This window comes from Thunnus albacares, chromosome 9 (assembly GCF_914725855.1).
Source record: "Thunnus albacares chromosome 9, fThuAlb1.1, whole genome shotgun sequence".
NCBI lineage: Eukaryota > Metazoa > Chordata > Actinopteri > Scombriformes > Scombridae > Thunnus > Thunnus albacares.
The window spans coordinates 29,216,738-29,229,558 of NC_058114.1; the positions used below are offsets into that span (position 1 = coordinate 29,216,738).

Here is a 12,821-nt window from a genome sequence, read left to right on the forward strand (position 1 = left end):
TGATTGTCCTCCTCCTGACCTGCTCATATTTTGCAAAAGTTCCTGATGCCCTCAGAGAAATAACACATTGACTCTAGGCCTTGTTCCATGAAAGGCCTTCTTATCACACTCCCAGCAAGTTTGCTCCCTGCCGTGACAGCCGCCTGTGTTCTCTGCACTCACTCTGCCCTCTAGTGTCCGTCAGGCAGCAGTGCACTGATTACTGAATAAAAATCCATTTAGACACCCAAAAGGTGGAAGAAAGTAAATTGCCCATTTTTCTACCATTTTCAGAGACAGCCTTTCATCATTTCAGCACATCTCTTTCTAGTGTTTTCTTATTGTAGCCTGAGTGGTAATGGAGCTCTTGACTGGAGTTCAAAATAGAAGTTGGTGTGGAAATTTCTTTCAAGGTCTGTCACCCAAACTTTTTTAACAAAATCAGAGAAAATGACAGCAGATTATGCTACATGAAGCATTTACTGTTTGTGGGACTGCAGCAAGGAGGACTCACTTTCAAATTTTAACCCCTTGATATAATATATTTTCTCATTTTACTTCCACTGAAGAAGCCTTAAAGCTGCTCTAATCAATATTTTTAGCAATTAGCCATGTTAGCAGCATGGCTCTCGGGGTGGCAATGTCAGTCAGTCTGTATGTTGGCTGGTCAGTCCACCACTTTAGTGCAGCCTGAAATATCTCTACAACTATTTGATGGATTGGCATAAAAATTTGTAGACATTCATGTGGGAGAATGAATCCTTATAACCATGGTGATCCTTTGACTCTTTCCTATATGTAGCACCACCAGCAGTTCAGCATTTTCACTTATCTCAACATCTGCTGGATGGACTGGCACACAATTTGTACAGATATTTCATGGTTCCCAGATGATTTATCCTTCTGACTTTGGTGATCCCCTGACTTTTCTTCTAGTGCCACCATGTGGTTAACATTTATGTTTTTTAGTGAAATGTCTTCACAACAGTTGGATGGATTGCCATGAAATTAGCTACTCACTTTCATGTCCCCCTCAAAATGAATAGTGATAACTTTAACGATCCCTCGACTTTTCATCTCATGCCATCATCAGGTAATATTTCAGTTTGTCTAATAATTTTGTTTATAACCAAATACCTGCAAAATTGACATTCCCATCAGCCTGAGTTGTACTTTGTGTTTTGTGCTAATTAGCAAATGTTAGCATGCTAACATGCTAAACTACGATGAACAGGATAAACATTACATTTGCTTCACATCCTGTTAGCATGCCAATGATAATATTTAGCTCAGCCTTACTCAGCAGCTAACATGGTTATAAACAGACTTCACAATCTTTGAGGTATCTTATCCTTACAAAACACACAACCACATCTGACACCAGCTTAAACACCATCTCAAAACATACAAATATTGTGTAGTTGTGATAAATTGCTGTAAATACTGTAAACAAATCAGACCATGGGTGAGATTAACCTGACACAATCAATATAATGATCAGTCAATCAACATAAAATTAATTAACTATTTGATCAGTGATTAATTGTAAAAATGTCTATTCTCTATTTCCAGCTTCTCCAGTGTGGGTCTCATTTGTTGTTGATAATGTAATGTTTTAAATACATTTTATACTTATGTCTAAATGCTTCACATGGGCACAAATGCAATGCAGATTACATCAAATATTTCTGTGTTGCTGAACATGTACATGTTCAACACAAGTTCAGCAAGAGTAAATGGAAGGTACTGTATGCACAAGTAGGTGCACAATGTTTTATATTTGGAGATTGGGAACTGTTCTATCTTTTAACTGTTTTAGAATCTGTGCATTACTATTGAAATAATGAAACAATCATGATGTTCCCTCTAAAGCACACACAGGGAAGAATTAAAGTGAAGTAGCCATTTGTTGATAACAGCTCAAAAAACTAAAGGTTGTATTGTGATGATTGTAACCAGGCAAAACAATGAAGGTAATATCCTCATTTAGCATTCTTTTATTCATATTTTCTTTTCCTCCCAAACAAGTTCCTTTAGCCTGCCAGAGAATTTGCTGATCTTTTTCAGTTGGCGCTACTAACTTTGACAGGTGCCTCTTCAGTAGGTGACCCATCAGTGGCTGATGTCTCCTCAGTTGAACCAGTTCTAGGTTTCCTCTTCATCTAGACGGGTTGTACTTAAACTCCAACAGGTGCTGCTTCATCAGTTAAGAGCAGCTGAGCGTGTGCCATTTAACAAAGGATGGGTGGAGCACCTTAAATTTTGGGCTCTTCCTCAGCCTCACTGTCAGTTCCTCTTTGAAGTTGTCCGTAGGGTAGACCAGCATTTTATCAAATGAGTTGTCCATACTGAATAAAACATGCCACTCAATTAATAAATTAGTCAGTTGAATCAGTAAACAAATCTGTCCTTTCATCCAATCATGCATACTGATACCAGACACACAGTCACTCAATACAAGCTGGTGTCCATCTCATTAACCAGATGAGCCACTGAGATGAATGGGTCCTTGACAGCCTTCTCAGGAGTGATCCTCTGCTCAAGGTCAGAGTGCAGAAGACATTTCAGGAAGCCCACAAATGCTCTCCAATCTTCTAACTGAGTCAGCTCCTACATCTCTGGGTAAATTTAAAACAAAATACATCTCAGTTCAGTTTATTTTCCTCCTGTCCCCAGCAGACAGAGAAAATCAGTATGAATTCATTCTTCACTCATGAAATGGACCACTTACTGTTATCAAGTAATTCAGACTTTTGAAAGATGTGTTAATGAGTTGTTTTCCAATGAGGAGATAAAATAATGTGAACCACTCAGCAAAGGTATAACAAGGTTGAAATACCTTCTGCCACTATTTAAGGTAGTCCCAGTGCCGGTTCACCTTGAAGAACTGCTTTCCAGCCAAGAGAGGGTGGTCAGTTGGCTGGCCCAGAATCTCAACGATGCTCCTTATCTGGGGAGAAAATGTACAACATTCTAGGTCAAGTCTCTGAACAGGTTCAGACATCTGTCTCAGACAGTTTGTCACAATCTGCGAAATCAAATCTAGATATATTTGGTTACTTACCATCCGGTACTTGCAGTTTACCGCAAACTGCTGATTGGCAAGACACAAGAATGTGACTTCTGGTGCCCTGTTTGGAGCGTATGTAAGAGCTAGAAGAGCTATTATGTACATTAGCAAATTAAGCACATGTATGGAAGATTTACACAAACTCTGCTGGATCCTTTACAGCTGAAACACAAAACTACAAACATGTTCAAAGATGAGTTTTGCAGATTGAACCTACCTGAATGAAAAAGAGGCTGAATTTTCATGCCAGAGGCAGTAAGGGACACCCCAAAGTCTATTCATTTAAATCTGAAGGGCCTGCCCTGATGGTTCATCAGCATTATATTATCTGGCTTCAGGCTTCTGTTTTAAATATTTTAACACATTACTCAACTGGCTGAGCATGTTTCCATTACTTATTAATAGACTGATGAAAGGCACATCTTTACCTGATGTGCTATAGGCCATATCTCACTGAGAGACAGTGGCTTCCAGCATCTGTCCACAAATAGCTGATAAAGACTCCTGTCTAGCATTTCAAAAGCTAGACAGGTTTGTCCTCAATGCTCGAACTTTTAAAAAAAAATGCACCACATTCTTTTTGATGGGGTCAAGAATACATGCAACTTCGAGCATGTCGATCTGTGGAGAAAATGGAAAAAAATTACATACAAGTGACACAGCATGGTAACAGCAATTCATTTAATAAACAACAAAACAAAATCTAAGCAGGTAATTAGTCAAAAAGTCTAAAAAACTTCAATGATATACCTCTGTTTTAGCAATCAGGGTTAAGAATCTTGAGGGCCATGTTTTGCTCTGTGGTTAAATTCAGACATTTGGCAACTCTGTTGAAGCATCCTTTGCTGTTGAAGCACAGAATGAGGTAGCAACTTGTGTTGCTGCACAATATATCATGCTCAAAGTGTTCCAATTTCCTCTGCAACTGGTGACAGAGATGCTGGAAGCTGAGAGGAAAAGGAGAATATGTGAAGGTCACAACATGGAGTCAGTGGGGGTCATTCAGTCAACACATATGCAAAAATGTAGCAATGTTGGTAGTCAGTGTTCAGATCAATGTTAAGTAGCACATGCAGATGCTTAAGAAGTAATATAACAGTGACAGACTCAATTACAACAAGTACATATGTATTATCAGCAAAATGTACTTAAGGTATCAAAAGTAAAAGGACTCATTATGCAGACAGACTATCAGTGTTATATTATTATATATTATATTATAGTATTACTATTATTGATTGGTTGATGTGGAGCTAACTCAACAAATATATTTTCAGGTACTTAAATGTACTTTATAACAATGCATTCAATTTTATTATTGTTTTTATACAGTAGGTTTTCAAAATCTTAATCTGCAATCTAACTAGTAGTTTTAATTGTCAAATTAATGAAGTGAAGTAAAAACACTTTTCTCTGAGATGTAATGAAGCAGACACACAGAGCAGCATGCAATTTAGATACTCAGACTACAAGCACCAGTACAGCACTTAAGGAAAAAACGCAGTACAGTTTGATAATCAACCTGCTGTGTTTCTTTGTGCTTTCACTTCTATTTAGTTTTGTGATTTAGACAATACTAAAATGTTCTAATATAAAAATTATGATTATGAGAGAATCAAACGAAAGACTTCGGGTCTAAAGAACTAAATGATCTCTTCAATATAAGTTATTTTACAGTTTCTGTTTTACATTTCTAGTATAGCATAATGTTCTTTCAAATTCTTAGATGTGTGGGTCTGTTGCCCAGCAAAAAGCTTCTTCAGATAGTAATTATTAATCATTTTCAGTCATGAATTCCTACTGAAATATATTAATTTTAACCTTTTTTAATAAACACTTTATTGTCAAACCCACACCCGGTGTGGTCTGTAAAGTAAGATTCTAGTAATAACTGGACAGTTGGCAGTAAACATGCTAGCAGATTAGCTCGCTAGCAGTCATGCTAGCTGGGCTATCCCATGACCCGACCCTCGCCTTGCTGTTCATAGTTGTCCATTGAGTTTCCCAGACATTCTCCTCAGGAGTTGCTGTAGACTAAAACAGAGCTAAAAGGTGAGTGAATATTGGATGTACATTCACCAAGTGGACACAAATACAACTCCAAATGAATGATAACGTTGCTTTTGGTCATCTCCACATGTTAATAGGCAACTGTTAGCTAACACATGCTAACACTTTGCCATATCAATTTTATAAGGTCTTGTGGTGCCCAAAAAATGCTAAATTTAGGATTAAAATGATTTTATTCCACATCGTGTGAGTACCATATTATATTCTTTTTCAGCTTGTGTTAAAGCTTGTGTTAGACCTATAACGTAACGTTACTGAGGGAAATATTCAAACCCAAGACTCCATTTCAGTTATGACTTCACCAGTCCATCAGAGGAAATATTGCAGATGTCTTGTGCTTCATTTTATTCATTTTTATACATTTCTCCAAAATTCAGTCTGACATATTTGATATCCATGAAAACATTTAGATCCCCACTAGAGTTTAAAATAATTTTTGCTGGGTTTGAATAATGTTTGGCTACACAGCATGAGTTTGTACTGACTTGCCTTCTGGTAGGCAGCCACTTGTTAACGGGTTAAACATTGATTTACTGCTTCTTACAGTACTTAAGGAAGCAGTCTTATTCAAGGCAAAACAAACATCTTTACAATGAATAAATCTTACGATTTTAGCTACTTGGCAAACACATTTGTGTGAAGTAGTTTGTCTTTTCATGTATATTTTCGTGGGCAGCTCACAGTAAGTAAACAGCGGCTCCTGCAGATGCTAGACAAGGTGTTTGCTGAAGGATCGGCCTGGGGGACAAATGGCTTTGCACAGCAGACAGCAAAAATCATTAGCGCAGTGTTACAAGTTACTGTTAATCAGGTTGCTGAGCGTATGTGTGTGTGTGTGTGTGAGAGAGAGAGAGTATGTGCCTTACTGGGTGGGTCATTTCAACAACTTTCACAACTTTCACAATACTTTCATCAGTGATTTACTGTGCAAAGAGTGGCTTGAGTAGTCCTTCTTTAAACACAATTATTTTTATGGTAACAATTTGTGAAATTAATAGAAATGAGCTGTGATTACTTTTCAGGTACACATATCTTTCCCATTTAAATCTCAAATTACTAAATAATAATGTAAAAATTAAGGTCCAATGAGAATGTTCAAAAGTGAATTATTTGTGTCTTGCAATGTGTCTTTGACCATCAGCATTAATTGATGAAATTAGTGTGGCATGAACATTTTAAATAATCGTTATTGTTCATGTTTTAAAAGCAAGAGCACTAAATGAAGTGGGGAAAATATCCAAACCTACAGTACAACTTTTATAGATGTCTTCAGACACTTGACATTGATCTTTGAATTTAGCAAAGACACAGCGTATGTGTGTTTATTATAGTGTAGCAGCACAGTCTGTGTGGCCCCAACCCAGTTTCGATTCAGCACTGGTGTCTCACATATTCTCCTTGACGTATCAGCCACAGGCAAATTGGTTTCAGTTCACAACAATCATATCAGTATTTACTTTTGCCTGACTGGCTGCTGGTGCCTTAACGATACAGAGCACAAACCCAAACAACAGTGTCATCTAGTATCGCTTAACACAGCCTGGCTGAGAAATAGAACAGTATTCAATCTGTTAATGTTAACTTTTTTTGCGAGTTGGACTTTTGCAATTTAGACAGACAGCAAAAATAATATTAGCAAAGATCATATTTACATACTGTATCTTGGCTGGTAATGCCCGATGCCATTGTGTTCAGATTTCCCATCATAAGGTTGTGACTCAACCAAGATGTTGTAAACAGGTTACATGATTTTGTCAACCATTACAAAATAATAATAATGTCAGGAATTAAAGAAACATGAATGGCAGCTGAAGTTATTCAGCTTTTTTAAAAGCCCCTAAAGATTCAAACTTTGGGTATTTATTTATTTATATCTGGAGAAACAAACATCCTCAGGTATTATTGACTAAGGTTTTAATACTCAAAAACTAGGCTAATCTGCTGCAGACCTGTGTGGGTGTGGTTTGATCAGATTTGATTGACAGCAGTACAGCAGCATGGACAAACAACCTCACGATCACCATCAGATTTTGACCTCATTTACAGTCGTCATTTGAAGTCACGTGTCTTGTATCCGGATTAAATCTAGATGCAAGTTAATACACAAATCTAGATGCAAGTTAATACACTTTTGTTTACATTTAGCCACATATATGCACCTCCGCTGGTCAGATCACAAATCTGATTGTAATCTGTCTTGTTTTCTCTGGCTGCATGTAAATCAGTGTCGGCCCTACTCCTGTCCACAGCATGGTGGGACTGTAATGCACCTGAAGCAGTTTGACAACTGCCTAAAACACCTGGAAGAAAAGTTTGTAAATTTAGCAGTTTAATTGACTTGCCACAATAACAGCTTAGCTATCTAGCAGCTATTTACGTATTTACACTTGGGAGGAGTAAAGATTACATATGAACAGATGATGCATTTACACTTTTTCAACATCTGGCTAGAATACTTCTCAAACCACCTTAGCATGTGATATAAGCAACAAGATTTCAAAAAATCTTGATTGTTTCTTGGATGCCACTTACTGTATCTTGAAATCGAATGGTTATCCAGTCCATCTGAGATGTGTAAATGAAGTCTTTAATTCAATTATTGTGAAATCCTGATTGCTGAGGTATATGACACCTTTTTCCAATGGATTCAAAACAATGAAAATAGCCCCGACAAGAAAAAAAAAGGAAATCTCTCTTGTGAAATAACCAAAACTGTTCTAACTTAAAGAAAATGGTGTGTTCATGTAGAACCCAACTGTTCAGAGTAGGAAACTGATTGATTGAGATTGAGAGGGGTTCATTTTCAGGGCCTTTATTGAATTCAAAACAGCCAATAACAGTTTGAACCTTCAGTCCTAATATGGGGAATTTTTAATAAATCTACCAACAGTACACATAGCAGCAGCTGTACAATTATAATAGCAAAACTCTGTCCACATTCACTTTGTTAGACAGACCAATGGCTGAAGTATGATGATGGTGGTGGCCAACTGCATTTCCTCTCATTTGAGGTTGGTGACAAACACTATTTGCATTGAAAAAAATAAAGTGACTCCAAATGTTTTGCAGTTAGAGCACCACATCATGTTCACCCTTTACTCAACGGGATCAGTAAGCAACATTAATCATATTTATCTGATAGAATATGCTCCACCCAACTTCTTCTGTTCATGACTGAGCTGTGTGCAAACAGTCAGGGTCATTGGTGAAGTCCTTCTTGACTTCACACCTGCTCGTATCATATTCAAACACACAGCGGCAGCGCTGACGAGAGGCCGTTAGCTTTTTAATCCAGAGTTTTTGAAACAAGATTTTCCACCGACAGATAAAAGACAGCATCATGGCAGCCACTCTCTGTCAGGTGATGGGCTTCTTCCTGGGTTTGTTAGGGTTGGCGGGAATAATCGCTGCAACAGGAATGGACCAGTGGGCGACAGAAGACCTTTTTGACAACCCTGTGACGGCTGTGTACTCGTATTCAGGCCTGTGGAGGTCCTGTGTCCGGCAGAGCTCCGGCTTCACAGAGTGCCGCCCTTATTTCACCATTCTGGGACTGCCAAGTATGTTTTCCTTTGTCATTTATAATAATATAATTGGTATAATTGGTTGAATGCAAAAAGTGACAAAATGTAACAATACAATATTGGCATATTGTAATATTGCCAAATCTACAGAATCTAAAGCAAGCAGATCAATATGGCCGAATTTTTATGCTGTTACTTTTTTGTGTTATACTGGAATGTGGGTTAAATATTGGGGAAAAAGTAAAATAAACAGTCATATCATTAAATTGGCATTGATATCAAACAATTTTGGTTGTTGATCGGAACATAATGATGAAAGGTCAGACCACACCCTCTATTACTAAGGGGTGGAAATTCTCATTGCAACCATTTCCCGAAACTGGGACAAAGGCTCATGAAAATTTTAGGTAAACATCTGATAAGGCTCTTGTTCCTTGTTGAAGCATACATAATGATAAGCAGCAGCACACTCTGCCATTTCATGACTCCATGACATTGGTGGTAGCTTTCTTTGAGCGGGACATCTAAAATGGCTGCCTCAATGATTCAGCTAATAGGATTCATGTTGTCCGCATTGGGGCAATTCTTAATATCAGCTGCAACAGCAATGGACATGTGGAGCTTACAAGACCGGTCTTTTACGGTCGTAACAAATGTTTACACCTATTCTGGTTTATGGAACTCGTGTGTAGGGACAGCATACGGTACAACACAGTGCAGGCCTTATTTTACCATCCTAGGACTGCCAGGTAAGAGAATTACAGTTAGACATATCGAATATTTCTCCTCAGGTTGGATTAGGAGAACATTTCCCAAATTACCTGGAAGGTACTTTAGAATATTTGGAAGGTTTTAGAGCAGATTTTCTCCTTTTCCCCCTCCATGAAAATGCAGTCGACGGCAGAAAAGATGGTGTCTCTCTGGAATCAAATGGAAATTTGATGAAACATCCAAAGCTTAGCTGAGCAAGCATAAGCTTTACCAGAGTGTTACACAATGTAAAGCACATTTCCACACTCTACTTAACAGCTGAATGTAGTGTTGAGCATATTGTATGAAAGGTTTTAAAGGCTTAAGTCTAATATAATACAGGTACAATATCTAAGGCCAATGGTATTTAGGTCAATATGTTTTACCACATGCTGACTTGATTTATGAGTTATTGTATGTGCTACTGCTGGAAAATAATGCCACTGCAGTTTTGTCTTAATTCACCTTTTCCTATTTAATTGAAAGTCAATGCTGCAGGTGTTTTTGTCTTTTAAAAAGCATATTGTTCATTGTTGATATACGTGGGCATCATTTAAACTGTTTTTTTTTGTTGGTGAAATACCCTCCTTTTTGGAGATTTGACAACAGCAGTTTCCACAAGTTTAGATAACAATAACAATGCTAATTATTATGATAACTTTATTGGTATAGCACTTTCATATAAAAAATACAGCTCAAAATGCTTTACAGCAAAAGACCCAGCACCAAGTGCTTCACATTGTTGAGAACTCAGTAAGGAGTTTTGCTGTCATTATCAAAGATCATCTGTTAAAAAAGCAAGTTCAACATTTTGAAATGAGGATATCTCTTGTCTCTTTTTTCCTTTTAGGCTGCTGTTGTGTCTGACGATAGTGGCTTCTAAAATCTTTTTGTTGCTTTAGGTTGATGAAGATATTGGTGATTAAAAATTGTTTCTAGTGTCATGTGATTTAAAGTACATTGGAAGGGGTTAAAGATGTTATGTTATGTTATGTTATGTTATGTTATGTTATGGGATTACTACTATTAGGGAATTAATGCGTAAACAACGTTTTATGTTGCTGCCGGTTGAGGTGGTGCTACTGTCAACTACTTTATATCCTGTTAGCAAAATGCATCATGTTTTATTTGTTGATCATATATTCATATATTTTACATGTAAAGTCTCAACTAGTAAAGTAACAGCTTTAGTTACTAAAGCTGTCAAATAGTGGTACAATATTTCCTTCTGAAATGTAGTAGAACAGAAGTATAACACAGTTTAACAGTAACCATGCTTGAGTAAATGTATTTAGCTACTTTCTACCACTGTACATTGACAGGTTGCAAATCAATTTGATGAGAAGATAATATAATTATAAATTTTAATTTTAATCTAAATTGTATAACTTTGACTTTCAGCCCTGCTCCAAGCTGTCCGGGCCTTGATGATTGTTGGTATTATTCTTGGAGCCATCGGCTGTCTGATCGCCATATTTGCACTGAAGTGCTTGAAAATGGGGAACATGGAGGACAACGTCAAAGCCACAATGACTCTGACAGCTGGGATCATGGCTCTTCTTGCAGGTGCAGTAATGCTTTATTGATAATGTGTGCCTCTCACAACAAAATCACCTTGCAACGTTTTAATCTGTATTTTCAATTTTTAGGTGTCTGTGGCATTGCTGGTGTATCGGCCTTTGCTAATTTGATCGTGCAAAGTTTTCGGTTCACGACTTTTACCGAAGGCGGATTCAGTTCGTTTGGAGGAGGGGGCATTGGTGGACTCTCAGGAGGTCTGACTCCAAGGTAAACATTCAAATTAAGAATGCATACTGTGACGTTTTAAATGCTAAAACAATTTCAATAATATTCCTGTCATTATCATCCACTTTCAGGTACACGTTTGGTCCCGCACTCTTCGTGGGTTGGATCGGTGGAGCTATCCTATTCATTGGAGGCATCATGATGTGTTTGGCATGCCGTGGAATGACTCCAGAGAAAAATCAACGGTACGTTCCATCAATGAAAGAAGCAATAACTAATTCTTGATCTTTTCTGACCATTAATGGGACCAATTGGAGTGCCGCAACTTTGACAGAACTTCCCTCCTCCTGTACCGTAAAGGAAACAAAATAAGAAAGCTGCTAAATACAGCAGAGATCCAACAGAAATGTCTACTAAGCATGCAAAATACTAGTGAAGACTAGTCCCTTTAAAACTTAAAATACACATACTCAGCAAAACTGTAAATGCAATGTCTTTTTGGTATGTGTATGCTTTCCGTAATGAAGAGTTGCAAAAGTTTACGATGCTGCTTTCAAAACAATACAATATTACATTTTTATTCTTCTCCTTGTCACAATTGGATGACGTAATGGATGTTATATTTTTTAAACTAGACTCTTTATCATTGTTCGTCTCTGTCTTTAATTTATAGTTGATTATTTTCTGATATTTCTCAGGTATGATGGGATGGCCTATAAAGCCGCCTCTCAACACACCATCTACAGGACTGACAACAGACCTCGGCCAGCTTACAATGATTCCTACAAGGCTCAGAGTATGGACGGAAGGCAGTCGAATCAGAGATTTGACTATGTGTAGAATAATTTCACTCTCACAAATACCTCTCTTTTATATTCTACAGCTCTGTGATGGTGCATGAGTTTTGCTCTTGTTTTTTCCTGAATTCATGGGAAGTGTGGTTATTTTTTATTTCTCTGTACTTAAAATTGGCAGAAATGCTAAACATTTAAGGCATATTTTTCAAATATATTTTTCAGTAGCATCATATAATCATAATCATCAAATGCTGTTTTATGATTCACGTTGTATTATTTTGTCTTATTGTGTCAAATTAAAAAAAATGGAATGCTTATTTTGTCTGATAAGAAATTCACCACCACAACATTTAACATGAAATAAGGATAATGATAAACTGAGAGCGTGGAGCCGCTTGCACCAGCTATTCTTTTGTTCAGACTTTGTCCAATTATAACATTTACTAAGTGGAGATGTACATATCACTAAATTAAAACGGCTTGCACCACACCAACTTACATAAAGATTATTTGTTACTAAATATTTCTATCAAGTAATTGCCCGGTGTTATTGTTGTGTAGCTAACTGAACCAACAGACAAAGTTAACGTTGCACTTATATGACCCATTTAGACTAAAGCTTAAAAGATAATATATTGTTGATATATTTGACCTGATGCTTGATCAAAATACTTTTAAATAATGTAACATTTAATGACTTTAAAATTCACAAAAATATCACAATATACCAAATTACAAAACATTATGCCAATAACATTAGCTTAAATGACCAAATATGCTACAGTTTGTGATGCTAAATTCCTATATTGCTTTTGATTCAAGTACAGATGTTTTTGCGCAACCGATTTACACTTTAGTCTTTACTAGCTAGCACATTACTGAGGT

General features: G+C 37.1%; 2 protein-coding genes across 10 annotated transcripts in view; one reads left to right on the forward strand and one right to left on the reverse strand.

Annotated features, from left to right (window-relative positions):
• scly (selenocysteine lyase) overlaps positions 1-12,821 on the reverse strand; it is a 372,304-nt gene that overhangs the window by 345,899 nt on the left and 13,584 nt on the right. The window lies entirely within an intron of this gene.
• Positions 235-12,251, forward strand: LOC122989503 (claudin-18-like). Of its 8 annotated transcripts, XM_044362451.1 has the most exons (7): positions 235-392; positions 1,026-1,072; positions 8,509-8,679; positions 10,795-10,959; positions 11,043-11,181; positions 11,271-11,384; positions 11,838-12,251. In XM_044362451.1, the coding sequence occupies exons 2-7, from the start codon at positions 1,060-1,062 to the stop codon at positions 11,977-11,979; spliced, it is 744 nt and encodes a 247-aa protein (XP_044218386.1). In that variant the 5' UTR covers positions 235-392; positions 1,026-1,059; the 3' UTR covers positions 11,980-12,251. The 8 variants fall into 8 exon arrangements, with proteins under 8 accessions (XP_044218386.1, XP_044218390.1, XP_044218383.1 ...); XM_044362455.1 differs by lacking the exon at positions 8,509-8,679 and having other exon boundaries at positions 236-392; XM_044362448.1 differs by lacking the exon at positions 235-392 and having other exon boundaries at positions 939-1,072.

Bases quoted from the DNA above. Each gene is read 5' to 3' on its own strand.
- LOC122989503 (XM_044362448.1), top strand. From the start codon at position 982: ATGAAATTAGCTACTCACTTTCATGTCCCCCTCAAAATGAATAGTGAT. The intron at 1,073-8,508 runs GTAATATTTCAG...TGGGTTTGTTAG, and splicing joins TCATCTCATGCCATCATCAG to GGTTGGCGGGAATAATCGCT. The intron at 8,680-10,794 runs GTATGTTTTCCT...TTTGACTTTCAG, and splicing joins CACCATTCTGGGACTGCCAA to CCCTGCTCCAAGCTGTCCGG.